A 27,295-nucleotide genomic window follows, 5' to 3' on the forward strand; every position below is an offset into this window, starting at 1 on the left:
GCAGCCAAGAGACTGTGAGCAGTAAGCACATTTCCAGCCACACAATGGCCCATGAACAGACCATAATCAAGTCAAACCTGGCTCATTAAGCTGAGGTGTTGTCTGTGCTGTGACAGCAATCTCCTCTTAAAATATAGCAAGAGGGCACTCCGCTTTCAGCATACTAAACACATCGGTGGAGGTATGAGGCAGGCATATGGACTATTTGACTAAACTAAAAACTAAACCTAAACCATCAAATGTCTTAAAATCGATTGGGAAATTATCGTCATTGTGGCAGGTACACTGAAAATCAGTTTGACAACTCATTACTTGCAGTATTAAAAATAAAAATATATGTATTGTGTCGCCATTTTCATCTAAAAATAGTCCGTTTGGAGTGGTTGTCAAGCGTCACGTGACAGTCATGTGACCATCCCAAGCTAAAGGAGCGTGTCAGGTAAGCTAGCTAATGTCCAACAGCTTTCCCTTTGCCCTTAAAAGTAATTTAAACCAATTTAGCAATTCAAATACTTTGATAAGGTTCCATAAATTACAATTTAACTATTCCTACTTTAGTTCTTGAATGAATTCATATAAAACAAGCCGGAAAAATATCGCTTTATTTAGCCTTGAAATTGCTCTGGAAACCCGGAAGTGACAATGCAAAAGGAAAAGGAATTTAGCAATTCAAATACTTTGATAGGGTTCCATATATTTAAATTTAACTTTTCCTACTCTAATTCTTGAATGAATTCATATGAAACAAGCCGGAAAAGTATCGCTTTATTTAGCCTTTAAATTGCTCTGAAAACCCGGAAGTGACAATGCAAAAGGAAGCAGGTCAATAAATGTTACGAACAACATATTGCTTTATTTGCAATCAAACATGATCAAGTTGTAACATTAAAGTGGGATGTGGGTTAATATAACCATGAAAACATTCACAGAACGACATTTACTAACTTTATCCCCAAAATGTAATCAATATAGTCAATTTATCATTATTCCAATCACTGGAGGAAAGCGTTGTCATTATTAGTAGTATTAAGTATTAGTACTACAAAAGAAGATTCTTACTTTTTAGGCCAGAAATGTGAAATACTGTATTACCCACAATGCAATTAGTCACACATTAAGCCTGTAGACGCAGGCATGTTAATGGAATTATTGTCAAATTGGACGTTCTCCATAGAGACACATGACAATTCTTTCAATCAAGTGTTGCAATGTTCTGTGTTTTGTTTGCCGTAAGTTTTAGGATTCTAGTGGTAATGGACTCGTCCAATAGTACCAGTCCCTGTGACCAGAATATCAGGCTGCCCGTTCCTCCATATCTCCCTAACAATGCGCTCCCTCTCCTCCAGACGCCGCGCCTTCTCCAGCTCCTCTGCTGAGGCGAACACATCAACGCTCTTCAGAGTTCCGTGAGACTGAGTGCTGCGCTGGTCCATGGGTATCACGGTCAGTTTGTGGTTTTCTGACTCCTCTTCCTCTGCTAGGCTTTCGTCTCCCACTTCCTCTTCTCCTTCTTCCTCTTCTTCCTCGCTGGACTCCTTTAGCTGCCTCCTCTCGGGTGATGGAGGAGGCCTGCTGCGGCGGCGAGGCCTGCAGGTGATGCCGGCTATCAGGAGGCACAGCGCCATGAGCAGGCCGAAACAAACGCCCATCATGAAGTAGAGGGCGAAGCTCTCTGGGTTGGCTGTATGGACACACATGTATTTACGGTTCATAAGGAAAACGGGGGAACTCTTTTTCCTCATATACTGTATAACTAGGGTGTCCAAAGTGTGGCCCAGGGGCCATTTGGGGCCCACAGCAAATTATATTTGTCACATTTTAGGTTTTACATCGTTGTGTATGTGTTCCACATTGTGTACACGCAAGGACCGCTGCGATGCTAAACACTGGAACACGTACACAACATTCGGCAAGCAGTTGATAATGCATTGATACGAACTGAGAGAAAATAACACAGAGCGATTAGGAGGGCAACGGTTTTATGATATGCAAATGTGTTACTCTTTTGAACGCATATTGTCTTACGTACCAAAACGTTTCACTTAAGAGACAACGAACAGTAACGAGTAAGAACTATGGCCGACGTGGCAGAATAGTCACTATTGATAGACTACGCTATGCTGCTGATGGGTATGTAAAAAAAAAAATCTGAACTATCACTTTTAAGAAGGTAAGAATTTACCACTTCCACACTTTTTTCAAAGTGCCATGTTTGACTTCATACAGTGTTAACGTAATGTTTCAATGTTTTGTATCATAACTGCCACCTAGTGACCAGAATGTTACATATCACTTGTATTTCAATATGTTTTGACTAATAACAGACAATAATCACACACAATCACAATAAACCACCGAGGTGTTACCTTTGATGTGAGCGTACGTCGCCATGCTGTTACTCAGCAGCTCCATGTCTTTCCTAATAGGCTCCATACTGGTTCAACTTTGCCTTTAAGTCTCTACCATCTTCAGGGACTTTCTTTTTATACGCTGAAGGCCAGGCAGGACCTGCTGCTCCTGTTGAACACAAATCACATTCAAAGAGTTACACTCTCAAATAGCAAAACAAGTCCATGTTCATCCACCAGGAACCATGGACCAGGGGTGTTCAAAGTGCGGTTTGGGGGGCAAACCCCCCCCCCCGATCTTCCAAATACAGTTATTAACACTATTGGAGCACTCTAGACATGTAATAGCACCCCTATAGTCACCATTACACTCCTATTACCCAAATCTTAAGGTGTATGTGGTGCACATGCACAAGAAGTAACAGGTGACGGCGTGCGGTGATATGATGGAAGAGAGAAAGTAACAAGTCTAACCAGAACTAAGTTTCTCGTCACATCAACAAAATCCGACCAGAACTCTGTTCATGGCAACCAGTGTGGGGTAAGTCACTGTTGATGAACTACACTGCCGATGGCAATGTCACAATAATAATAATGATGATAATAATAATGGTCGAGTGGTTAGCGCGCAGACCTCACAGCTCGGAAACCAGGGTTCAATTCCACCCTCGGCCATCTTTGTGTGGAGTTTGCATGTGTGGGTTTTCTCCGGGTACTCCGGTTTCCTCCCACATTCCAAAAACATGCTAGGTTAATTGCCGACTCCAAATTGTCCATAGGTATGAATGTGAGTGTGAATGGTTGTTTGTCTATATGTGCCCTGTGATTGGCTGGCGACCAGTCCAGGGTGTACCCTGCCTCTCACCCAAAGACAGCTGGGATAGGCTCCAGCACGCCCCGCGACCCTCGTGAGGAAAAAGCGGTAGAAAATGAATGAATGAATAATAATAATGGGGCGGCACGACAGTCTAGTGGTTAGCACGCAGACCTCACAGCTAGGAGACCAGGGTTCAATTCCAATTCAGTTTGCATGTTCTCCCCGTGCATGCATGGGTTTTCTCCGGGTTACTCCGTTTTCCTCCCACATTCCAAAAACATGCTAGGTTAATTGGCGACTCCAAATTGTCCACAGGTATGAATGTGAGTGTGACTGGTTGTTTGTCTATATGTGCCCTGTGATTGGCTGGCGACCAGTCCAGGGTGTACCTCGCCTGAAGACAGCTGGGATAGGCTCCAGTACCCCCACGACCCTTGTGAGGAAAAAGCGGTAGAAAATGAATAATAATAATAATAATAATAAAAACAGACTCAGCCAGACTCAAGCTCCTATGTAGTATACGTGCCTCAGCGGAAACACTCGGGACACCCCCTGCCATAAACATGTTGTGTATGTTCAGCCTGCAGCTGGGACTTGGGCCTCAGCGACTTATGGGGATGTTTATATTTATGACGTCAGTGCCTGAGGAGACTCATTTCCAGCTTCCGGTGTCAAAGAAGCACACTTGGGCTCTTAGTTCCCACGACAAAAGCGACATGAAGGCTGTACTTCACTGTGTGAACTCATCCTTTGGGAGATTAATGATGACTTTTTTCCCCACTAGTGGAACATTGGTAACCTGTCACAGGGAGTAAAGCCATGTTGAAATGGACTTAAATGTAATTTTGTTAATATAATGTAAACCATTGCCATCACGCCATGGTCCCACGGTTTCAGTAAGGCTCCCATGCAACATTACTGATGTTTCCCACCGCCCTCACAATGGCCGCATCATTAAAATAACAACCTACATGGGAGCCAAGACTTGTTCTATCCCTCCAGGGAGAACAAAATTCTACCCTTGTTCCAGTTGTTGCCATCAGGGGCTGCAGTCTCTCTCCCACCCTGATCTTTATCCTGCTGACTCTTGGCAGACCCCCGCAAAACAAACACAACAAAACGTACTGATTACAGTATTCTGGCGTAATCGCAATGATTGGTGGGCAACAAATTGCGACCCGTCACGGCCTGCATCTTATTTTTTATTGGCTTGCAACATATTGTAAAAAGGGTGGGTGCCATATCGACAGGCAAATTGGTGGGGGTCTGGATTGGTCTGTTGTGGTCAATGTACATTCCTACCATCACCTATGGTCATGAGCTTTGGGTAGTGAGCCAAAGGACAAGAGAGGAGGTGGCTCGGGTATCTGGTTAGGATGCCTCCCCAGGCGCCTCCCTGGGGAGGTGTCCAGGGCTCGTTTGACCGGAAGGAGGCCTCAAGGAAAACCCAGAACATGTTGGAGAGACGATGTCTCTCAACTAGCCTGGGAACGCCTCGGGATCCACCGGGAGAAACTGGACGAAGCTTAGGCTGCTGCCCCGTGATCCAACCTTGGATAAGCAGTAGAAGATGTATGGATGGGCAGATATTGTAAAAATAGCTTTTTTAGCTTCTTTTTCATTTTCTGTTTGGTTAAACCAGTTCATTCATTCATTCATTTTCTACCGCTTTTCCTCACGGGGGGGTCTTCGGGCGATAGCGCAGGGTACACCCTGGACTGGTCGCCAGCCAATCACAGGGCACATATAGACAAACAACCATTCACACTCACATTCATACCTATGGACAATTTGGAGTCGCCAATTAACCTAGCATGTTTTTTGGAATTTGGGAGGAAACCGGAGTACCCGGAGAAAACCCACGCATGCCGAGTGTGGAATTGAACCCTGGTCTCCTAGCTGTGAGGTCTGCGCGCTAACCACTCGACCGCCATGCAGCCGTAAATATGCATTATCGATGATAATTTGTGGAACAATAATTGGAGCACTGTTAGCGCGTAGGCCTCACAGCTAGGAGACCCGAATTCAATTCCACCCTCGGCTATCTCTGTGTGGAGTTTGCATGTTCTCCCCGTGCATGCATGGATTTTCTCCAGGTACACCAGTTTCCCACCAAATTCCAAAAACATAGTTTGAAAATTGTTTTTGACATGTTTTTTTTTTTAATAAAGAGAGTTAACTTTTTGTTTTGCCCATAACTAGTATTTGTTTAAGTTGAAGGCGTAAGGCAGGGGTGTCCAAAGTGCGGCCATTTGTGGCAAAAATGAGAAAATATAGCATAAATGCACAGTGTTTATCCCTTTTTATACAGAAAAAATGAAATCAAATATAAATATCAAAGTGTCCCCGACATCCTGACATTTTCTGAAAAGTAAAAAAAAAAATCATTCACACATATGCAATCACACATATGTGATAACGTCTCCAATATAAAATCATCCCTGTTTTGTTCTACCAACAAGTGTACTTTTATGCAGTCTACTCAAAAACAGGCAGTTTGTGGTGAAGGTTTGTCTGAGCAGGAAACGCTTCCACAAACACCAGCGGGAGACAAATGTCCATTTTTACACAGCCGCTGGCTTTTTTGGGGGGGCAGACAAATGAAGCAGGCATCATTTCCAGGCTCGCCCAATAACGTCTCGTCTTAACCTCTTCACATGGAGAAAAGGCGGCAGCTGTAGATGTTTATGTGAGCCCGTAAAATGCACTCCGCTTCAACCCTCCCACATTTCCTGCCCAGGATAATCCCATTTAAGATGAAAGCCGAAGGCTTTGACTGATGTGATGTGTTACTGATTACTTAAAACACTTAAAAGTGTGACTTGAATGTACATTTCAGACTGGAAAGTATATGTATATAAAAACAAACAAAAGGGGTGTGTTGCTGCTACTGTAAGGAACTTTTGGGTGTCTGTGCTATACAGTACTCACCGTGGTCCTAGATGATGGACGACAAATATTCCACTGAAGATTTAGAACGCTAACAATACAATGTCATTGTTTCCACAGGATTGCAGTGAGAAGATGCCCCCGGCCACCAGCAAAGAGATGTTACAGTTCCAGAAGCCCCTTCATCTGCAGTGACCAGTCATCTCCTGATGACAATGACGCTCTTCCTTTCTTTTTAAGGTGGGCCCTCATACATTTCCTGCAGGCAAAACGCACGCGTACTCACTTCCAAGTTTTCCTGTTCTGTGTCCTCCGTGCTGACCAGAGTGCGGTGATGTGTCCACTGCTGGTTGCAAACACACCACAGGTCTGTTCACTGGAGAGCCAGGAGGGGTGGAACAGGAAATAGCTTGTCAGCTGTTTTTGGGCACATGGCCCTTATGCTGCTGCTGGTGCTTGGGGGGGGGGGGGGGGGGGGGGGGGGGGCTTGTGGATTAATTGAGCTCTTTGTATTTGAATTCTCGGTAGGGGAGGAAAAAGAACGGTGGAGTAGCAGAACGTGTTTTTTGCAAAGAGCGGAGCAGCTCAGGCGAACAGGTGGTATTGTTTGATTGAATCTGGAAGGTAATTGAGAACGTTTACGCCAGAAGGGTTTCTAATTACCGCCATGAAATAGAATAGTTTCGACTGTTAAAGGTACAGCATGTACGGTAGTTTTTAATCCGTCACACACTGGTCTGACCGTGGATTCATCAGACAGTTCATTAGCCAAACACGCATTCAATCATACAGTTACAATACAGAAGTGTGGTGCGTTCAAATACCGCCAAAGAAAGTGTGAAATCTCAACACTTGATGAAAAAACATTATTAGTGAAGCATAAAGACATAATCATGTAAAAAATGTGAGTGATACAGTCATACATCTATAAAAATTTAAACAAAATATATATATTTTTGACCCAAATCGTGCTGAAATGCTGAATCATGAATGTGCAGGGATCCATAATAATAATATGAAGAATAAGAATAATAATAATGATAATAATAAATTTTATTTGCTTTTCAAAATACTCAGACACTTGTCCATAAAGATCCATAATAATAATAATAATAATAATAATAATCATTGTCATCGTCATCATACTAATAATAATCAACCATAATAATAATAATACATTTTATTTGTATAGCGCTTTTCAAAATACTCAAAGACACTTGTCCATAAAGATCCATAATAATAATAATAATCATCATCATCATCAATAATAATAATCATCATCATAATACATTTTATTTGTTTAGTGCTTTTCAAAATACTCAAAGACACTTGTCCATAAAGATCCATAATAATAATAATAATCATCATCAATAATAATAATCATCATCATAATACATTTTATTTGTATAGTGCTTTTCAAAATACTCAAAGACACTTGTCCATTAAGATCCATAATAATAATAATAATCATCATCAATAATAATAATCATCATCATAATACATTTTATTTGTATAGTGCTTTTCAAAATACTCAAAGACACTTGTCCATAAAGATCCATAATAATAATAATAATAATAATCAATAATAATAATAATAAATTTTATTTGTATAGCGCTTTTCAAAATACTCAAAGACACTTTACAGAAAAATTGAGTTGAATAAAAACAAGTAAACAGTGTAAAATATACGTTAAAATACAACATTCATTTGTTTATACACAGTTAAAATATGAGTAAAAGCGGGGCGGGGATCCATGTCCATACAAGACAGAAAAAATCATGTTTCATAAAATAAAACCATTGCCCTTTTGCTGCATCTGCAACAGCAGGGCATTCCCATGACCTAAAAAAGGCAACATGAAGTGCTTTTGGCTTGCAATATGAGGAGTTTCAATTTGTACTCACACAGGTCATTGCACTCAAAGATAAACATAACAAGCAGCGAGGGAACGGCATCCTCCTGGAATAGCATCACTCCAAAAAGACACAAATTTGAAACAGCACACCAAATCAACATTTTTATGCTCGAGCAATGTTGGATTTAACATATTAAGATTTACATCGCCATTAATTGACAAGTGAACACATTTTATTTATTTGTGTAAACATTATTCTTCTTCATGCTAAACATTCTTACACTGGCATCAACAGACAAATCAAGCGGCGTTGATGTACACTTTTAAAAACTGAATTCCTATCCAAAATAAGAGTATGAAGGAACAATGGAGATGGGAGAAGGAAAAGTGGCACTTGCATCATGGGAAATTCCCTGGCAGTCTTGGTCTATGGCAGCAAAAGTAAGGGAAGATTCAGGATCAGCCTGAGTCACCCGTAACAATAAGATTTATTAGTATGACCCACCCTTTAACCAATGATGGACTATTCCTGACTATTCTATTTGCATGGAGCCAATGTAGTAAAACAACTTCAGTATGTGTATCTAATTACAAACTCCCTTTTTTGTCATGAAAATGTATTTAGTCTCAAAAAACATTTCTACTGCATTTCAGCCCTGCCACAACAGGACCAGCCGATGTCATGTTCGCGATTCACTGGTTAACATCGGACAAGGACAAAGACTGGCAGCTTAAAGGGGACCTATTTTGCTTTTTCCACTTTTCTGACTTATAAATGTAGTTAGAATGTTGTATTTTCATGTTAAACGATGCCAAAGTTTCAGATAAGGAGATTTGTGCATTTGGAAGTGAGCCCTGAAAGAAGTTTGGGATGGCTCAAAACGCTCGGTTCCAGAGGGTGTTGTAAAACTGTTTCTTTGTGATGTCACAGACGACAGGGCTTCCTTATGGGCGTGGCTGTATGCGCGATACACCCTTCGCCCTCCCCCAAGTCAATGGCATTTCACACTGGACTGTTTTTGGCAGGAAGCACAAATCCAAGAAAACAGGTTAGGATTCTGAAAGATCGAGAAAGATTTCTGTGTGGGTTATTGTGTGTAGCTGCTCTATAGGAGTCCACAACTCATTCATTCATTCATTCATTTTCTACTGCTTTTTCCTCACGAGGGTCGCGGGGGGTGCTGGAGCCTATCCCAGCGGTCTTTGAGCGAGGGGTGGGGTACACCCTGGACTGGTCGCCAGCCAATCACAGGGCACATATAGACAAACAACCATTCACACTCACGAGTCCACAACTCAATATGTCCAAAATGGGCATACTAGGTCCAATTTAAAAAAAAACAGAGATGGTGATTGAAATCTTTGTTTTTCCACTGTTAACGTGCTGTCGTCATTGTATTGTTGTCATCATCAAGTGATTCACAGGCTAGGATATTGTTGCTAGAAGGATGGCACCTAAACTAACCATTTATCAGATCAGATGATCAAATGATCTAAGGTTCAATTATTGTGAGAAACGCTTCAAGGTGCACAAGAAATGTCCAGCAAGCGTCTAGACCAGGGGTGCTCATTAAGTCGATCGCGATCTACCGGTCGATCGCGGAGGTGGTACTGGTCGATCGCTGGTCGATCGCGGCGTGACATTAAAAAAATATCATCCTAGCATCAATGCCTTGATTGATATACAGGGCAGCCATTCAGATGACAACTGAATGTTGCTCTTCGGGTGACCAATGAAATCAAACAACGTCTCTAAGTGCAGCAGAACTTACGATGTCAGCCTATCATCCATCCCCGTTACTTGATTGACATACAGGACAACCAGTCAGATGACAACTGAATTTTGACCTTTAGGTCACCGCTCATGCGTAAACAACGATGCAAAGTGCTAAGCTAGTCGGCGAATTGCGTCAGATTTTAAGCCCTCGCTAAAGTTTATGGTCACTAAAATGAGTGAAGTAGCTGGACCAAGTAAAAAGGAAAAAACATATCACTTCCTTACGGAATGGGAGGTGGACTTTTTTTTTCGAAGTGCGTTTGCCTGGCTAACCTGGCTATCAGCAGCTACTGTCCGGACTATGCATCCCTGGCTGATTCAATTCAGTGCAAGTCATCAAAGTAAACTCAGGTAATTACAAAAAATGTTAATAGTTAATTATGTGTGTTTTGCAATATTGGCTCATTTGGTTATGTAAGGTACATCAACATACATTGTACGTACAAATAATCCTCAATACATTTGAAAATAAATAGATGTTTTGCATTTTTGTAGTGGGTAGATCATTTTGACTCGGTCATTTTAAAAGTAGCTCGCATGCTGAAAAAGTGTGAGCACCCCTGGTCTAGACTGTCTCCGAAAGTGTATATTGTGTGTATTGCTGTATTACAATATATCTGCACAAGTTCATCAGAAGCTATCCGTGTTGATGTCTCTCCATAATTCAGTTTGGCTAGACTAGTTATTGTAAAAAGAAAGAATTGTTTACGCGGTTGAATCTTTGCAAAGTTCTATTCTGAGTTGAGCAACAGTTGATGTGGTATGGCATGGACACTAAGCCATCATTATGTGGCCTGTTGTTATTCACACAATCTCAAGGTTAGTTTGAAAGTAAACAGCTAAGAGAGAGAAAAAAAAACCATGCCCCTGAAAGCACACCAACACCACATCCAATTCAATGATCTGCCAAGGGACATTCCCAAAAGTCCGGATAGGCATAATGCTCTTCATAGTTTGAAATGACATCCTTCTATCTGCAGCGGAGGGTTGATGTGACCCAGCTGTGTGTGTGTGTGTGTGTGTGTGTTTTGTCAGGCCTGCCCTCTTCCTGACACACAGCAGGAATAACATCGCTCGTCTTGCAAATTCCTCAAATTCCCATTCATATTTGTGTATCGGGAGAACACTGGGACGGCAGTTTCCAAGGGAAACAGTCTCTCCCTTTTTTAGCGGCTTTCCTTCATTTTCCATTAGTGCTAAACACAATCCCATCCCGTGTGCTGGGTGCAGCACGAGTGACTGACAGCTCAGTGATGCACTCAGCAGGGATGTTGGTAAGCTACAAGCTGTGGAAACATAACTTGCTTGTTTCCCCCCCCCCTGTACCACCAAGTGTGGCAAGCACCGTGACTAATGTTTTCCTTGGTATGGGTACTTGTGAGCTGTGGAGCTGATTTCACAGACAGATGGGCTCTGTGGCACATGCCAGGACCGCAGCCTGAAAGCAAATAGTGGACACACCCGCCCTTTTCCTTCATTGTAATAGTTCCACTAAGTATTAACAAAAGGCCTTTTGTGCCTTTAAAAACTCCTCCCCGGTTTTAGGTGAAATTATTCTTTCATTCATTTGCAGAATACCGCTTATCCTCACCGGGGTGCTGGAGCCTGTCCCAGCTGTTTTTGGGCGAGTGGTGGGGCCAGTCAATCAACCATTCACACTCACATTCATACCTATGGACAATTTGGAGTCGCCAATTAACCTAGCATGTTTTTGGGAGAAAACCGGAGTACCCGCAGATAACCCACACATGCACGGAGAGAACATGCAAACTCCACACAGAGATGGCCGAGAATGGAATTGAACCCAGGTTTCCTAGCATGTGAGGTCTGCACGCTAACCACACGACCGCCGTGCAGCCGTGAAATTATTCATTCATTCATTTTCTACCGCTTTTTCCTCAAGAGGGTCGCGGGGTGTGCTGGAGTCTATCCCAGCTGTCTTCAGGCGAGAGGCGGGGTACACCCTGGACTGGTCGCCAGCCAATCACAGGGCACATATAGACAAACAACCATTCACACTCACATTCATACCTATGGACAATTTGGAGTCGCCAATTAACCTAGCATGTTTTTGGAATGTGGGAGGAAACCGGAGTACCCGGAGAAAACCCACGCATGCCGAGTGTGGAATTGAACCCTGGTCTCCTAGCTGTGAGTTCTGCGCGCTAACCACTTGAACGCCGTGCAGCCGTAAATATGCATTATCGATGATAATTTGTAGAACAATAATTGGAGCACTGTTAGCGCGTAGGCCTCACAGCTAGGAGACCCGAATTCAATTCCACCCTCTGCCATCTCTGTGTTAACCTATAGCCTAGCATGTTTTTAGAATGTGGGAGGAAACTGGAGTACCCGGAGAAAACTCACGCATGCACGGGGAGAACATGCAAACTCCACACAGAGATGGCCGAGAGTGGAATTGAATCCAGGTCTCCTAGCTGTGAGCCGTGAAACTATTCACATTTTCTAAAAGTCTAAAACAAAAATCAGCAAACAAAAACGTCAAGACTTGGCCTGTCATGAAAACAAATTTAGCTGGTCGATAATTGCGCTCCAAATTATCATTGATAACGGACAACATTTTTGAGACCTTTTTTCATTATAGTCATTGTGTAATCCACATTTCAACCACTAGATGGTACTCAAGCATAGTGTACCTGTGTGAACCATATTAGCCAGCCACAGAGGTTGTATGTACTGTTGTTTAAAATGTATTCTAGTTAGTGACACTGTCTGAGAGCGCGCACAGCTTTGTACTGTTGAACTACACAACTGCACTGCGCAAGCATCTATTGGTTTTTTTTCCTAGTTGAGAAAAATGTCCGTGTCGGTTGTTGGTGTTCATTCTGTTTAAAAACGAAATATTCCCATACTGGGCTTGTCTGCTGTGGCATTCGCCTTAGAAACCATAGCTTCTGTGCCTTTATTCATGCTCGTGTTATCCTGTTATTAAACCTCTGAGGGAAGTTAAATCACATGACATCAGGAAGGCTTTATTTTCAAGTGAAATGAATAAGTCAAGTATCAAAAAAAACACACAAAAAAGTAATACTCGTTTTTCTGTTTAAAAAAATATTTTTGGGATTCCATGCCAACAAACTTTTGCTAATTTCTCTTCTTGGCAAATTCTTTCCTTCCTCCCCCCTCTTTACCAAAGTTACGGACACGGTGGATCTTCGCCAGTTGACCCTCTATCGTCTTCATAATGTCCACGTGGTCTGGGATGTGCACATAGCGGATATTTCTTCCGGTGATGAACAGGTCCTGCAGCTGAGTGAGGCTCCCCTTCCTGTCTCGGTAAAGCACCTCCTCAAGTCGTATATTCATGAATGCGTCCACGTTGACCACTCGGCCTCGTGCTGTGCTCTCATTCCTCAGGTCCACCGTGGTCACTTCCCCACGCAGGCCCTGCAGCAGCACCACCATGCTGTTCTCTGCGATGGTGCGCTCCCGGATGGAGTTGAAAGTGTCTGCCTGGGCTGACAGCGGGTCCTCAGTACTCTCTGACTCCATGGACTCAGCAACACCTGCAAAGCCGCCTCAAGGTTAGCTACTTGCTCATTAATTCAGTACCTACGGGACATGTAAACACTTCTTGGACAAACAAGTGGGATCTTGTTTTAGTTGAGCCACACAAATGTACACACCACAAACAGGCACAGACCTGAATCATGTCAGCATCTTGAATGCAGTCTTATTTATTAGTGGTGTGTTATTTTGACTGCAAGCTACAACCACTGAAACATACTGTCCAAATTGTGCATTGGTATCTTTGAAAAGTCTGTGCTCTGCTGCCCGTGGGCGTATGTGTTGTATAATATATAGAAGTCTACCATCTTTAAATAAAAAACTAATTTTAGCTTAGCATCCATATATGATCAATTATTTGGTGACGGTAAAACCAGCTGAAGTAAATGAAGGATAAAGGTAATGCAACGAAACTAAAAACATCTATTATCAATATCGGTATAAAATGATATATTTACCTGAAATAGTGGAATCTTTAATACATGTGTAGATAAACACAAAAAAAAGCCTTCGCGGATCTCAATGGCGTGACTTGGTTGGCATTTCCGGGTAGGCGACGGGGAACGTCACGTGATGACAATGGCGCGCGTCACAAAATTTCACTCGAATGACACAACACCGCCCCCTGTCGGCTATTGGAAAAAAATCATACATGTACATTCTATTCAATGATGATTTAAAAATAATAGCAAAACTTGCAAATGAAAGTAAAATATTTTATTAGATGTCTCGAAAGAATTATGTTAATTGCAATAAATAAAAATATCTATTGTTATAGTATTAATAAACTTTAAATAAAGCAATCCAAGAATGGAATTAATCTCTGTTGCCATTTTGAAAACCTGATCAAATAAATAAAGTAAATACAGTAAAAGTAGCTTGTAGCTTGTCATAAAATAAAATGATAACTATATCCAGTATGCAAGAAATGATTAAAGAAAAAATAAAAAGTTATTGAAAAATCTGGCCATGAAGCTGAAGCAATAAACATGTCAGTGCAACTAACTGAAACTACACACAAGGGTCAAAGGTCATCCATCATGGCCAGCAAGTCGTCCCCTTTGTTGCTGTTCACGTTTTCAGGTACATCCTCTTCTTCTGCAAAAAGTCCGGCTATTTGAGCCAGCTGGGTTGCAGAATGTTCATCCTAAAAAAAAAAAAAAAACAGAACACTAACATGACAAATCTGTAAATATGTGCATGACGGATAAAGAGTTCACCTGCAACGCTTGGATATTTAACACTCCCAAAGAATCTTCAGCTCCACCTGAAGCGCCACTGTTAATTAAACACCATGAATAAGGATTTAGCTAACATTCTGACAAATACTATCAGGTGCAGAAATAAACACTTACGCCTCGTCCTCTTGGATCGCAGCAAATAAATTAATCTGAAAGCCGCTTTCAGAACTGGACACATTCTTAATTTCAACCTTGCCCATTAGACGGGCCAGCAGGTTCAGCTCCTCTTTAGCCAGCAGGTTGGGAGTTGAGTTGTCTGTCTTAAGAAGCAGAAAGCAAGTGTCAAAAGAATGATGTTACATTAGCATATAAATACATTGACACTATAGGTTTACACTGGTCCATTACTTGGACTGGGGGAGACTTGGATGATTCCTGTGCAAGGTTCACAGCGTACCTTCAAGTGGTCGATGATAAACACAGCAAGACAAGAGCGTTATGATATTGATATGATATTCAGGTAAAAGTCAATTTAAAAGAGATGTAATACATGTTCATGCCAAGTTTGATGACTCTGTCTCCATGCAGACCGAATGATCCCTCATTTGCGGGGATGCTGTAACTTCCCCCTGAAGGGAAGTGGCTCTGTTGCACTTTTCGTCCCTTATTGTCGAATATCCTACAGGAAAATGAAAATATTGTATAATATTGCAATATTCCACTACAGGAGATATGTCATGTTACATATATGGGTACAGCTAATATCGCAATATATATTATAATTCATCAACTGTCACATCTGAAGTACATTTAGCTAAACGCCAGTCACTTACCTAATTATCCCAGGAATGTCCATCCCATAAGGCACTGGGCCTGACGTTGACAGCGCAAAGCGGCCATTAGGATTCTGGATTTGATTTTTGAGGAAAATAGAGACCTGGGCAAGATAACACAGATGACTAATAACTAATCACATGGACTAACTGTTGCATTAGCAAAGACTCACTCGAACATGCATGTCCTGCAAGAACGTGAGGAGCGTTTGTCGCAGAAGCTGGAATTCACCTGCTGTCATCGTGGAGTAGGCCTACAGAGAGATGGAAATTCAAGTCATACGGGTATTTTTGCCTCCTGGCCAGATTGTATTAACTTCACATATACCTCGATGAGCTTCCTGTGTGTCTCATCTACTTTGTTTACAATCATAGGGGTGTCTTTTACAAATTCCCTGATGGTGTCGATGTGATTGTATGTGATGAGCAGAAGGTCTTTAGGGCGTGGGCACAGGAACACTTGGTACTTGAAGGCCATGATCATCAGTTCATAGAGCTATGTGAGATATAAAAAAAACATACCCTTAAAAAAAGTTAATAATTTAAGGGCAATTGTGATTAAATATGGTGTGCCGATTTCTTTAAAAGCGATTATTCAATATTGTCCTTGTAGTTTTCAGTGTTACCTTTTCCATGCTGACTGCATTCAGCCTCATGATGGAGACGTGCGCCAAACGACCCAGAATGACTTTCATTGTCCTGTGTGAATACATCTCCTGTGGTTTCAGGAGTTCATCCATGAAGGATTTACTAAACATGGTCCCTACAATGTCGTTCATCACTGTCAAAGTAAGGCAGGGACATGGACAGAGTGGTTATAGTTTTAATGTATTTCATATTTGCATACAACAATAGGCTTCTAGTCTGTAGTAGTCGATTTAGCAGCAGTCTAATTACCGTATTCTCCGGACTATAAGTTTCTCAGGAGTGTAGGTTCAAAAAAAAAAAAATATCATGAAGAAGGAAACGTGTATATATATATCGCACGGGACCATAAGTAATCTGTTAAGCAAGTTCACCGAGCTCCCTATCTCATCCCAAGTCACTGAATCCATTGAATTCTTCATCCTAAAAACATGTTTAATTATATATATTTTAACATATAACCTGCCAGACTATGCAAAAAAATATGACTTATAGTTTGGAAAATACGGTACAATATATATTCCGTTATAGGAATATAAGGATGCCTTGTTGTGTCTGTACCTCTCTTTCTGTCATGTTCAGACCACAATCTTGTAGCTTTCCAAATAAAGCAAACGCAGAGAAAAATGTATAGTTTGTTGACAATGGAGGCTAACATGAATACATACAATACATACAATACAACTTGAATACAAGTTGTAAGTTACAGTGGCAAACATCAAGTCATACCTTTCTCAGAGTTGTCCTTAGAAGTGTTGTGAGCTTCCAGCCGTTGGTCCAGTATATAAAGCATCTCACCTCCAAGACTAATCAAAACTAAGGGAAGAGTTCTCTTTGACATCCTGCAAAATTAACAGTAAGCTCACAGATCCTTAATTTATATAGACACAATCTTTAGAGAGTGGGATTGTGCTGGTCTTTTTGACAACATGTTCTCTGTAGCTCATTGCAATATTTGCCATGCTCTGAGGATACCTCTGCAGGGAACACTAAGATGCAACAGGTGGTCAGGAAGAGGATCAGCCGTGGTCACGCTCAAGCTCATTGGCCAGCAGGCAATGACGAGATATCCTGGCTATTGCCAACTGCTACACAGTGAGCCTGAAGTCACTTGGCACAAAGGCTAAAGGACTGTTATACATGTATTATAGACAATGTAAATTGGACCAGTCAAACCTCTACCTAATTAATTGTGTGATATGAGAATTTACTCACTAGTTTTACTGTATTACCCCTTCAATGTTGATAAGGATATAGGTTAACATGGTAGACATTGTGTACACATACAGTATGTAGTACTGTATGAATTAAAAGAAATTACCTTTTAATTGTTTGACTTATACTTCGATTCAACGTAAATTTACCCATGAAACATCTAAATGCTAGTAATATATCCCACACTCTGTCCATAGTGTAGCGTACGTGTGTTAGACAGAGAAGACTACAGGTCCAACATAAATGACGTCATATAGGCGACAGAGCGGGAAGACGGGATAACTTCCGGGTAGGCTAGCAACTTCCAAATAAAGACGTCTTACAAATAAACAAGATGGACTCACGCAGTGTATTTAATAACACGACAACGTATATCGACAGGTGTTGTAAATGTAAATGTTATATAGTACCCAATGGGACATACACATGTGCAGTTCTCTTTATTATCCCTAGAGAGCAGTGTTTCGCAAGTAAAAGGGCAGTAATTAAAAGGCTTGTTACTAGGGAGGACGCACCAACTCGGAAGGTGTCCATAGACGTCAAAGCGATTTACTGGCATAAAACTTTTCACGGGCATTCCAGTCAACTTAGTCTTCAGCGTGAACGCAGTTATGGTGTTTGAGTTGGAAAAACGTGCTATCTTATGTGTGTTTGTCGTGACTTAATAAGGTAAGTCTGTCTTTCAACAATTTGAACTTGACGTGGAGGCAAGGATTTTTCAAAGTGGCGCTAAAGGCGGAATGGCACCTTGTCAATCATTACAAGACATTTTTTCTTTAACGTAATGTTCACACATTGGGCTTGTCTAATGTCACTGTGTGTGTGTTTTATTTCAAATATTCCACATAATGAAGTAGTGTTTCTTTCTTTCAGCTTCACACATGAGTTGTTTTCTTGTAAGTCTTTGTAATTAAGTTAGGTGTGTATCAACGGAGGTTTATTGATGACTTTTAATAGGCACCAAGGTAGCCATTTTGTTAGGAGAATATTTTTGGTTTGCTTTTTATATATATGTAGATGATATGGGATTGGCGCAGTCATAGTGGTATTATTTTTTCCCCACGACTGTGGTAAAAGTAAATGTCCAGAATTTTGTTTCCTATTAGAATCTTATTATACACCAGTGACAGTGTCAATACAGCTTCTTGTGCACCATTGTATACTAAAAACAACTCTGTGTCAACATAATAGGAGTAAAGTGCATTGTACGGAAAATAGGTGTTTCCCAAACAGGAGGAACAGGCTGCACCCAGGAAGTGAGGATGAACGTTCTCATTACAATAACACATCTGTGGACAGCGATCAGCGGCAAGACAGCAGTGTGAAGACTGAATTCCCCTGCATGGAGCTCATCCTGCCCCGCCTGTGACACGATGGAGACCATTGGATGTACGCGACCTCCAGATGAGCCGGGCCCCCTTGAGGCCCATATGGACTTCTTCCATAAACTGGGATACTCCACAGCGCAGGTCACGGCTGTGCTGAAGAAGTTCGGCTCCAGCATAGACACCGATAAAGTTCTCGGCGAACTGGTTCGGATGAGAGCTGACTCTCTGGCCAAGCAGGGGCCCGTGACCACCATGTCTGTGCTGGTCACCAAAGGTGACACCCAGTATGCTGACCCAAGCATCATGCTGCCGCTTGCTTCTCAGAGCAAAGAGGACAGCGATGATGAAGAAGCACTGAGAGATATTGTCATAGATGGGAGTAATGTGGCCATGAGGTGAGAAACTTACACATAAACACACTGTAGTACCCAAACAAACACTTTTATTATCATGTTGTACTTTCATGTGTTGCTTACGGGTATATATGACTTCAAAAATAGGACTATTCCAACATGCCTTAAATTGGAGCATATAGAAATATATGTCAATATACTGAAAAAAATATATAAATGACATGTAGATGTAATGGAATGGCGATTTTGTGTGACTTTTTCCCCCCATTGGGTAGAGATGCATGCAGTTTACATCTGTAGTGTTTGTGTGTGCTCCTGTGGTTCCTGCCAGGCATGTCTGTTCAGGCACGTTAGGGACGAGAAGGTGGAATATGCAAATCATTTACCAGGAGAAGAGCGAGTGAATGTAACCAGCCTGACTGCATTTTACTGTTTGGACGATGAGCACTTGGCTTCCATTTTTGTGCTGACATTTGAAATGAATTAGAAAAATGATCCAGACATTTTATAAACATAAAATGCTGTGACATGTCGAAACTATTGTTTATGTTTGCTCATATCATTTAGCCACGGGAACAAGGAAGTCTTCTCGTGCTTGGGTATCCAGTTGGCCGTGGACTTCTTCTTGAAGCGAGGCCACACCAACATCACTGTATTTGTTCCCTCGTGGAGGAAAGAGCAGCCTAGGCCAGATGTTCCAATCTCAGGTAACCCCTCTTAATCCCTTCAGTTGACTGATTTATGGATCAACATTTGCAATAAGAGTGACTCCAGAGCTTTCCCTCATCTATCTTCAATATGACTATTCAATTCAATTTCATTTTATCTTCTCGCAGGAGAAACGAGGCTTTAAAAAATGTTGCTTTTAAATTTCTTGTTTTGTTTTTTCATCCTAAAACTCGATCGGCATGCAGATCAGAAGATTCTCGAAGATCTGGAGAAGAAGAAGCACCTAACGTTCACACCTTCGCGTCGCGTGGGAGGCAAGCGAGTGGTCTGCAACGACGACTTCTTCATTGTGAAAATGGCCTATGATGAAGATGGCGTCATCGTGTCCAACGACATGTACCGCGACCTTCAGGCCGACAAGCCCGAGTGGAAGCGTTTCATCGAGACGAGGCTGCTCATGTACTCCTTTGTTAATGACAAGTGAGTACATTTGATTGGTTTTTAGCATATTTCATGCACAAAGTGTATTCTCGTGTTGATTCGGTTTATTTTCTCAAATGCAGGTTCATGGTTCCTGATGATCCACTTGGCCGCTATGGTCCAAACCTGAAGAACTTCCTTCAGAGGTTTCCAAAGACGCAGAAAAAGCCTCTATGCCCTTACGGTGAGACGTTACTATTGGTAGTCCACTATTGACTATAGACGAAGAACTTGTTGGAGCAGTCGTGGAGCAAGAGAGATGCAAAATTTAATATGCAAAGTGACGACAAAAGGTAGGAACCCAACAAATTTGTTCTACCATCTGAAGTGTACGAAGAGTTTAATTAAATTTTATCGTCATATAATGATACAACCTAAAAATATCATATACAGTATATCGCCCAATCCTTAAGAATACCATCTTTATTCTTCATTATGGTCGCCATGTTGGACAAAGAATGTAACTAATATTGATTTCTCCACGACTTACAGTGTGTAACCTCACTTTGCTTTGTCTCCCAATGAATAATAATAATAATAGTGATAGTGAGTACATAACCATGAAACACAAAAATTCGGAAAGGCGTAAAAAAATTATATATATATTTATATTCATTCATTTTCTACTGCTTATCCTCACGAGGGTCGCTGGGGGTGCTGGAGCCTATCCCAGCTGTCTTCAGGCGAGAGGTGGGGTACACCCTGGACTGGTCGCCAGCCAATCACAGGGCACATATAGACAAACAACCATTCACACTCACATTCATACCTATGGACAATTTGGAGTCGCCAATTAATGGAATGTGGGAAGAAACCGGAGTACCCGGAGAAAACCCACGCATGCACGGGGAGAACATGCAAACTCCACACAGAGATGACCGAGGGTGGATTTGAACCCGCGTCTCCTAGCTGTGAGGTCTGCGCACTAACCACTCGTCCGCCGTGCCGCCCAGCTCTGAATCAATGTATGGATATTGTATTTTAATGCATCGTTTACTCTATTTTTATTTCTTTTTTTCTCTGTACTGTAAAGCATCTTTGTGTACTCTGAAAAGCAAAAAAAAATATTATTTTATTATTATTATTAAATGTTCATAGCCACCATCCATAAATTGAACATACAACACAATCAAAGTTTGGTAATGGTCGGGACTCCTCTTCTTTTTACAGGAAGGAAATGTACCTTTGGATTGAAATGTAAATTTCACCATCCTGAGCGGGCCAATCAGTCCCCTCGCTTGCTGGCCGATGCACTTCGAGAGAACACAAAGAATTTCTCCTCCATTGTTTCCAAATCATCAAACAGCAGTCCCGTTCCTGACCAGAGCTTCTTACTAGTAGAAGACATGGCAAAGAAATTGACTGTGGGACTTGAGAAAGGATCCTTTAAGAAAGGCACCCACTGCTCGAGGCAGAAGGCCTCCTCGCCTAAAAAGGAGAAGGCTAGTCTGGGCTCTTCTGATCATTGCTCTCTGAAGCAGCTTGATTCTGGCATAGGTTCTATAGACGGCCAGTCAATGGAGGCGCCTCTGTATGGAGCAACATCAGGAAGCTACCAGCCTGTGCAGGAGCTCTCCGATAGAAGAGCGCCATGCCACTGCTGTCCTCACGGCCCCGCCTCTTGGAGATCGTTCCACCAGCAGCCAGTGCAACGCCACAACTCTTGTGACATGCTGCATTCAGACTCACCTCATTACACCAGCTATGGAGGCTACCCCGTTAGCAACACGGATCATTTCCAACATGGCCACCTGGAGCACATGTACTGGTCCGACCCAATCAGGCCTAATGCGCCTATCTGCCGTTTCCCATGCGAGCGCTCCCCGAGGGAGCATTCTCGGAGTCAGGTATTGGACCCCAACTTGGAGGAGAGGAACATCATGCGTAAAAAGCTCCTCGCGATATATAGCGCCCACCTGGTGGACGCCGCCATGGACATGTTTCCACACGTGGTGGACCCTCAGATGTTGGTTGCTGAGATAGTCATGATGCAGAGTCACAATAAGATGAGATAAGCTTGTGCTAATCAAAGCTTTGTGTATTATGTATTAGTCTTTATGCTTTATTAATGCTTTGGAACATGAAGCTATGTGTTTCCTCAGTGAGTACTACAGTTGATACAAATTGTATCCGAATACAGTTTTTTTGCACGTTTGACAAACTTAAATGTTTAAGATCATCAAACAACTTGAAATATTAGTCAGTGTCAACAGAATTGAACACACAGTGCAGTTTAAAATTGTACTGAAGCGCAGAAGAACTGGCGTCTGAGGCGGAGTGTCGAATTTGGGAGAAAACTTTATTGTAAACATTGTACTTGTAAACATTAACTTGCACTCTTCGCTACGTGAGACATGAAAGCCCCGTCTTGCAACTACAACAGGAAGAGGAAAAAAAAACGTCACTTGCGCCCACCCCTCTGGGTGGGAACCCCTCCCCTATTGATCGTTCCGGGGTGAATTATGTCCCGGTAACCTACCACTACAGTAAAACCCAAACCCCCTAAACCTAATTACCGGTCGACCAACCCTTAGGAGCAGGGACTGAAATCAAACATTTGCAATCACTTGCAATGAGTCTCTATGGAAGAATTTTGGCCCACTCATCTTTGCAGAATTGTTGCAATTCAGCCACAATGGAGGGATTTCTAGCATGAAGCTCCTTTTTAAGGTCATGCCACAGCATCTCAATAGGATTCAGATCAGGTCTTTGATTTGTCCACTCCGAAACCCAAAGCAGAAGTCATGGTTCCATTTATCACAGCAAGTCATCCAGGTCCTGAAACAGCAAAACAGCCCCAGACCACCACACTACCACCACCATATTTTACTGTTGCTAAGAAATTAAACTTTTGTCTCGTTATACAACAGAGTATTTTCCGAAAGGTCTTGGGGATCATCAAGATGTTTTATGACACAAATTGTTCATTTTGTTCATCAGTGCAACTGTGCCATGCAGACCTTTATGTCAGCCATAGTGTTCAAACACTATTAGTACGTTGAAGAAGAGGAAAGAAAAAGCATATCCTGCAGAAACGTAAAAGCAAATGATTAATTCTAAGTGTGATACGGGCACTTTTATTGCACACAGAGTGAAGAGCCAGTACATCAGTGTCCCGCCTGGCAAGTACTGAGGGTGTCAGGCACAGCTTTAGTCACACCAAATGTTTGGCTTGGCCTGATGTATTCCTCAGATTCCTTTTTGAGCATAACGCAATGTCTGCACTGCCACTCACACAATATGCAAATCATTATGGAAGGAGGACCTGCATGTGCGCACAAGACATTCTGTTCCTGACAGAGTAAATGTGCTTCTATTCTTTTTCTGTGATTGTTTACATATGTTTCTGAGATTCTTTTTTTTTTTTTAAGTTATATTACATGACAAATCTGTTAGCCTGTTGAAGAGTAATTTAAAGCTTTATTGTGCTTAAATGTTTCCAGATACACATATATATTTTTTTGCTTTTAGTTAGACTGATATTATCTCATCATCAATAAAATTAAGGTTTGGAAACATTTTGGATTTGGAATTTTAGTCTTTTGCACAATGTACGTCAGCAGCGTTTGTTAGTGACACCCCCTGCTGGACTGATATGGAACATGGAGCTGCTCATAATAATGCATCTAATACTATGTGAGGCATCCTGTGTGAAAATTATATGAATAAAAACTTAATTGATCACATAAAACTCATAAAATGTGACGTTAATTGGATGAATTAGACACGATTATTTCACTTCTAAATTACTTAATAGACATTGGATCATATTTTGCTGAATTTATGCTGTAATTATTTAATCCTTATTTTTTCTTTTCATTTTGGAACAACCCACATGATGTACAATAATACCTTTATTGAGTTAATTAAGCATTACAGTCAACAAATATGCTTGTTTTACTTTAAAGACAAATTTAAACAATATTTTCATGTTTTGATTATTCAATTTACAACCCAACAACTGTTAAAGCTGGAATGCGATGTTGGTTTGTTGACGTTGGACTTTCGCGCAGTCGCAGTCCATATTGTCCAGCGACTCGTTCGCTCGCAAAACATAACTACATTACCCAGAAAGCAACTTGACTTCGCGCAGTCGCATTGGTGTTGATACAGTTACTAATTAAAGACCTAGCCAAAGGAATACATTCTGCAGTTATGTAGCTGAAATAAGGCGGACCCGACTATGCTGGGCCCGGTTACTGTAAGCTACTTTTACGGTCTCATTTGGGCCTGAGAAGTGTTGTATTTTCGTTTGTCTTACAGGCAGCTAATTTGAGTAGCCACATGCTAGCAGGCTAAAAAAAAGGCTACGGTGAGTTTGTTTTTCTGTCTCGGCTAGCTACTAGCCGTTCGAGTGAACGGACAGGCGGCTAACCTCGCTGCTGTATATGTTTTGAATTCACCGATGGTGTCTTTTAAAAAATAAGTTATCTTCCTCCTCGTCTATACCAAGTGTCCAGCAAAGATGTGGCAAAGTGTCGGGCTCACATTGCTGGTCATTGTGGCCACGCTGCTGTGTGCTCTTATCTTCATGCTGTGTGGTAAGTTTGAAGGACAACAACAATCTTCATGTCCAACTTACATAAGCTGCTGGCTGAGGCCAATATGCGTCATTGTTAATAAGAAGATGACTGCTCAGTCCTAAATCGAAAGCTAACTCTTTAAATCACACAATTTAGAGTGGACTACAAGTCACTCACCAGTTTCAGTGTCCCAAAAAAAGAGTCTATTTTTATCTTTTGCTTGTGTTAATACTGTGTGATACCATGCTTTATTGTCTGAACGTCGATCACATGATAGCAGCTGACTCCAAATGTGTATATTATCAGTATTTTGATGTTTACAATGTTAACAGGTTAAAACATTTAACATACAGTAATTTTGATAGCTGGGGTGCAATTACTGCTGATGTTTATGATGGCGGCTCATCCCAGGGCGCCTCGCATGCTATGATATGCTGTGATATGTGACATAACAGGCGATAGAGCACATGATTTTTTATCATGCAATGTTGTCTTCTCTGTTGACTCAGGTTGGTATGTAGTCTGGCAGCTCTTCTTGTCCAAGTTCAAGTTCCTGCGCGAGCTTGTCGGGGATGCGGCCGCAGGCCCTCAGGCTGAAACTCAACCGTCCGAAAGCAAGAGCGAACGCGCCGCTAACGTCCCCACTCGAAATCGTCCCAGGACTGCACGCCAAAGAGTTGCCTTTCCAGAGAGCGGCACCTTGTAAGATCATCCACCGCGCGCTCTCTCTTTGACACTAAATTACAACAACCTTGATGACACTCGTTCACTCTTGAACATGGACGCTTTTTACTTGGACCGGGCGGATCTAAAAGGAAAAGCCATTTAGCACACCATCCATTTGTATGTTTGGACTTTGGACTGTTCACCTTCTTAAAGTGCAATGAAAGGGTTGAAAGGAAGAGTCAGGGGGTAGTTTGAAGCTGCTACACACCGACACACACAAATCAACGCTGCAGGAAAAAAAAAAAACACGCCTCTAGCAGCAAACCATGTCCCCCCCACCCCCACCCCCCCCGAATCCTTTCTGCCTGCACTAGTGCCTGTCTGTAGATGGCCACAGTTTGTCACATCATGTATCTTGTGTAGGCCTACCGTCTACAATACAATAAGTTAATGGCCACTGTAGAAAAAAAAAAAGAAAAGAAAAGCTGAGCAGTCCTTGTTGATATTTATGTGATCCAGCATCCCTCCAAGTTACCTGTTGCACCTTTTTAATCGACGACGATTTCTGTGGAGCAGTTGCTTCAAACCAAACATGTTGAGCCGAGTCCTCTTTGCTGCTCAAATTGAAGCATCACTGTCAGAAATGAATGTCCTCACTAGTTCATTTTTTTTAATATTAAAATCCTCAACATTCTTTTAACTTGTTTTTTTTTTCACTTCAACATTGCCTTTACTATGACGGGTCGTGTGGTAATATACACAGTCACTACATGGCATCTGTAAAGCCGAAGTTTGGCTACAGTGAATGTGTTTGACATTTTCATTCATTCATTCATTTTCTACCGCTTTTTCCTCACGAGTGTCGTGGGGGATGCTGGAGCCTATCCCAGCTGTCTTCGGGCAAGAGGCGGGGTACACCCTGGACTGGTCGCCAGCCAATCACAGGGCACATATAGACAAACAACCATTCACACTCACATTCATACCTATGGACAATTTGGAGTCGCCAATTAACCTAGCATGTTTTTGGAATGTGGGAGGAATGTTTGACATTTTAATGATCAGAATTTGCAGGTAGCAGGTATTGAGTCTGGCAACCCGGCAGAATCGGACTGTCAGTCCCACTTCCCATCGATGCTTGAGACTTGGTACTCGGGGCCCGAAGAACAGCACACAGGACCACCAAAAAAACCTCATCAGTGACTTTATCGTCAGGTATATCATTACCGACTGATGGTGAGTGAGATATGCCCGTCTATTTAAAAACAAAACAAAAATATTATTATAATTTTCCAGGGCTTGAATGCTGAATCTCCAATGCACACGGATCTGCTGTATATCATTTAAATCCAGGTGTACAAATAGAAATAATCTGCAGTTTGTATTGTCAAAGCATGTACTGTATACTACAGGTGTACGTTCCTTGAGGTGCAGGACCCAGTGTGGACACCAGATGGCAGCATCACACAGAAAGTGGATTTACCAAAGACTTGACTCACTCTGGTTGGGTAAATAATGATTCTTACTATACTATAGTGTATAGTATATATATATATAATATAATATTTTATAAAATATAATTTTATAAATGCGCAGACCTCACAGCTAGGAGACCAGGGTTCAATTCCACCCTCGGCCATCTCTGTGTGGAGTTTGCATGTTCTCCCCGTGCATGCGTGGGTTTTCTCCGGGTACTCCGGTTTCCTCCCACATTCCAAAAAACATGCTAGGTTAATTGGCGACTCCAAATTGTCCATAGGTATGAATGTGAGTGTGAATGGTTGTTTGTCTATATGTGCCCTGTGATTGGCTGGCCACCAGTCCAGGGTGTACCTCGCCTCTCGCCCGAAGACAGCTGGGATAGGCTCCAGCACCCTCGTAAGGAAAAAGCGGTAGAAAATGAATGAGTTGTGGACTCTGATAGAGCAGCTACACACAATAACCCACACAGAAATCTTTCTAGATCTTTCAGAATCCTAACCTGTTTTCTTGGATTTGTAAATTGTATGTGTAATTAGAGTTTTACACTATATATTCAGCATTAATGTATTTATAATTGACAGTTTCCATGCATGTTCCACATTGAATTGGCGGTGTACTGCTGAGAAAAATATCCCAACATCTTGAAGACAGCACTTGTTTTATTGTTTGTCTCCATATTCCCCTCCAGACAGACTTGGCTGCATG

The 27,295-nt window shown here is 41.8% G+C and overlaps 5 protein-coding genes across 12 annotated transcripts; 2 read left to right on the top strand and 3 right to left on the bottom strand.

Annotated features, from left to right (window-relative positions):
• Positions 1-769: 769 nt before the first annotated feature.
• eva1bb (eva-1 homolog Bb (C. elegans)) lies at positions 770-6,392 on the bottom strand. The gene is made up of 3 exons (XM_058046247.2): positions 6,097-6,392; positions 2,367-2,517; positions 770-1,681 (listed from the first exon to the last, which is right to left on the bottom strand). Exons 2-3 carry the CDS (start codon positions 2,431-2,433, stop codon positions 1,245-1,247), a joined length of 504 nt encoding a protein of 167 aa, XP_057902230.2. The 5' UTR covers positions 2,434-2,517; positions 6,097-6,392; the 3' UTR covers positions 770-1,244.
• zc3h12ab (zinc finger CCCH-type containing 12Ab) lies at positions 1,219-23,221 on the top strand. 5 transcript variants are annotated; one of them, XM_078791954.1, is made up of 10 exons: positions 1,219-1,443; positions 6,175-6,294; positions 12,845-13,232; positions 15,243-16,018; positions 16,613-16,730; positions 18,323-18,812; positions 19,338-19,477; positions 19,685-19,919; positions 20,003-20,103; positions 21,090-23,221. In XM_078791954.1, the coding sequence occupies exons 6-10, from the start codon at positions 18,463-18,465 to the stop codon at positions 21,932-21,934; spliced, it is 1,671 nt and encodes a 556-aa protein (XP_078648080.1). In that variant the 5' UTR covers positions 1,219-1,443; positions 6,175-6,294; positions 12,845-13,232; positions 15,243-16,018; positions 16,613-16,730; positions 18,323-18,462; the 3' UTR covers positions 21,935-23,221. The 5 variants fall into 5 exon arrangements, with proteins under 5 accessions (XP_078648080.1, XP_078648081.1, XP_057902214.2 ...); XM_078791955.1 differs by having other exon boundaries at positions 15,958-16,018; XM_058046231.2 differs by lacking the exons at positions 15,243-16,018; positions 16,613-16,730.
• lsm10 (LSM10, U7 small nuclear RNA associated) lies at positions 12,671-13,766 on the bottom strand. Its single transcript, XM_058046251.2, has 2 exons — positions 13,674-13,766; positions 12,671-13,214 (listed from the first exon to the last, which is right to left on the bottom strand). The coding sequence occupies exon 2, from the start codon at positions 13,198-13,200 to the stop codon at positions 12,793-12,795; it is 408 nt and encodes a 135-aa protein (XP_057902234.2). The 5' UTR covers positions 13,201-13,214; positions 13,674-13,766; the 3' UTR covers positions 12,671-12,792.
• Positions 13,948-17,298, bottom strand: oscp1a (organic solute carrier partner 1a). Of its 4 annotated transcripts, none has more exons than XM_058046236.2 (12): positions 17,090-17,298; positions 16,604-16,997; positions 16,436-16,471; positions 15,856-16,010; positions 15,558-15,725; positions 15,403-15,483; positions 15,230-15,333; positions 14,947-15,075; positions 14,805-14,853; positions 14,571-14,716; positions 14,436-14,493; positions 13,948-14,362 (listed from the first exon to the last, which is right to left on the bottom strand). In XM_058046236.2, exons 2-12 carry the CDS (start codon positions 16,713-16,715, stop codon positions 14,240-14,242), a joined length of 1,161 nt encoding a protein of 386 aa, XP_057902219.2. In that variant the 5' UTR covers positions 16,716-16,997; positions 17,090-17,298; the 3' UTR covers positions 13,948-14,239. The 4 variants fall into 4 exon arrangements, with proteins under 4 accessions (XP_057902219.2, XP_057902218.2, XP_057902220.2 ...); XM_058046235.2 differs by having other exon boundaries at positions 16,604-17,005; XM_058046237.2 differs by having other exon boundaries at positions 16,604-16,716; positions 16,850-17,298.
• A 792-nt stretch (positions 23,222-24,013) lies between the features above and the next one.
• Positions 24,014-25,808, top strand: smim13 (small integral membrane protein 13). The gene is made up of 2 exons (XM_058046252.2): positions 24,014-24,460; positions 24,952-25,808. The coding sequence occupies exons 1-2, from the start codon at positions 24,385-24,387 to the stop codon at positions 25,146-25,148; spliced, it is 273 nt and encodes a 90-aa protein (XP_057902235.1). The 5' UTR covers positions 24,014-24,384; the 3' UTR covers positions 25,149-25,808.
• Positions 25,809-27,295: the final 1,487 nt, after the last annotated feature.

Source organism: Doryrhamphus excisus, linkage group LG7, assembly GCF_037039965.1.
Source record: "Doryrhamphus excisus strain RoL-2023G ecotype Guam linkage group LG7, RoL_Dexc_Guam_v1.1, whole genome shotgun sequence".
Classification (NCBI taxonomy): Eukaryota; Metazoa; Chordata; class Actinopteri; order Syngnathiformes; family Syngnathidae; genus Doryrhamphus; species Doryrhamphus excisus.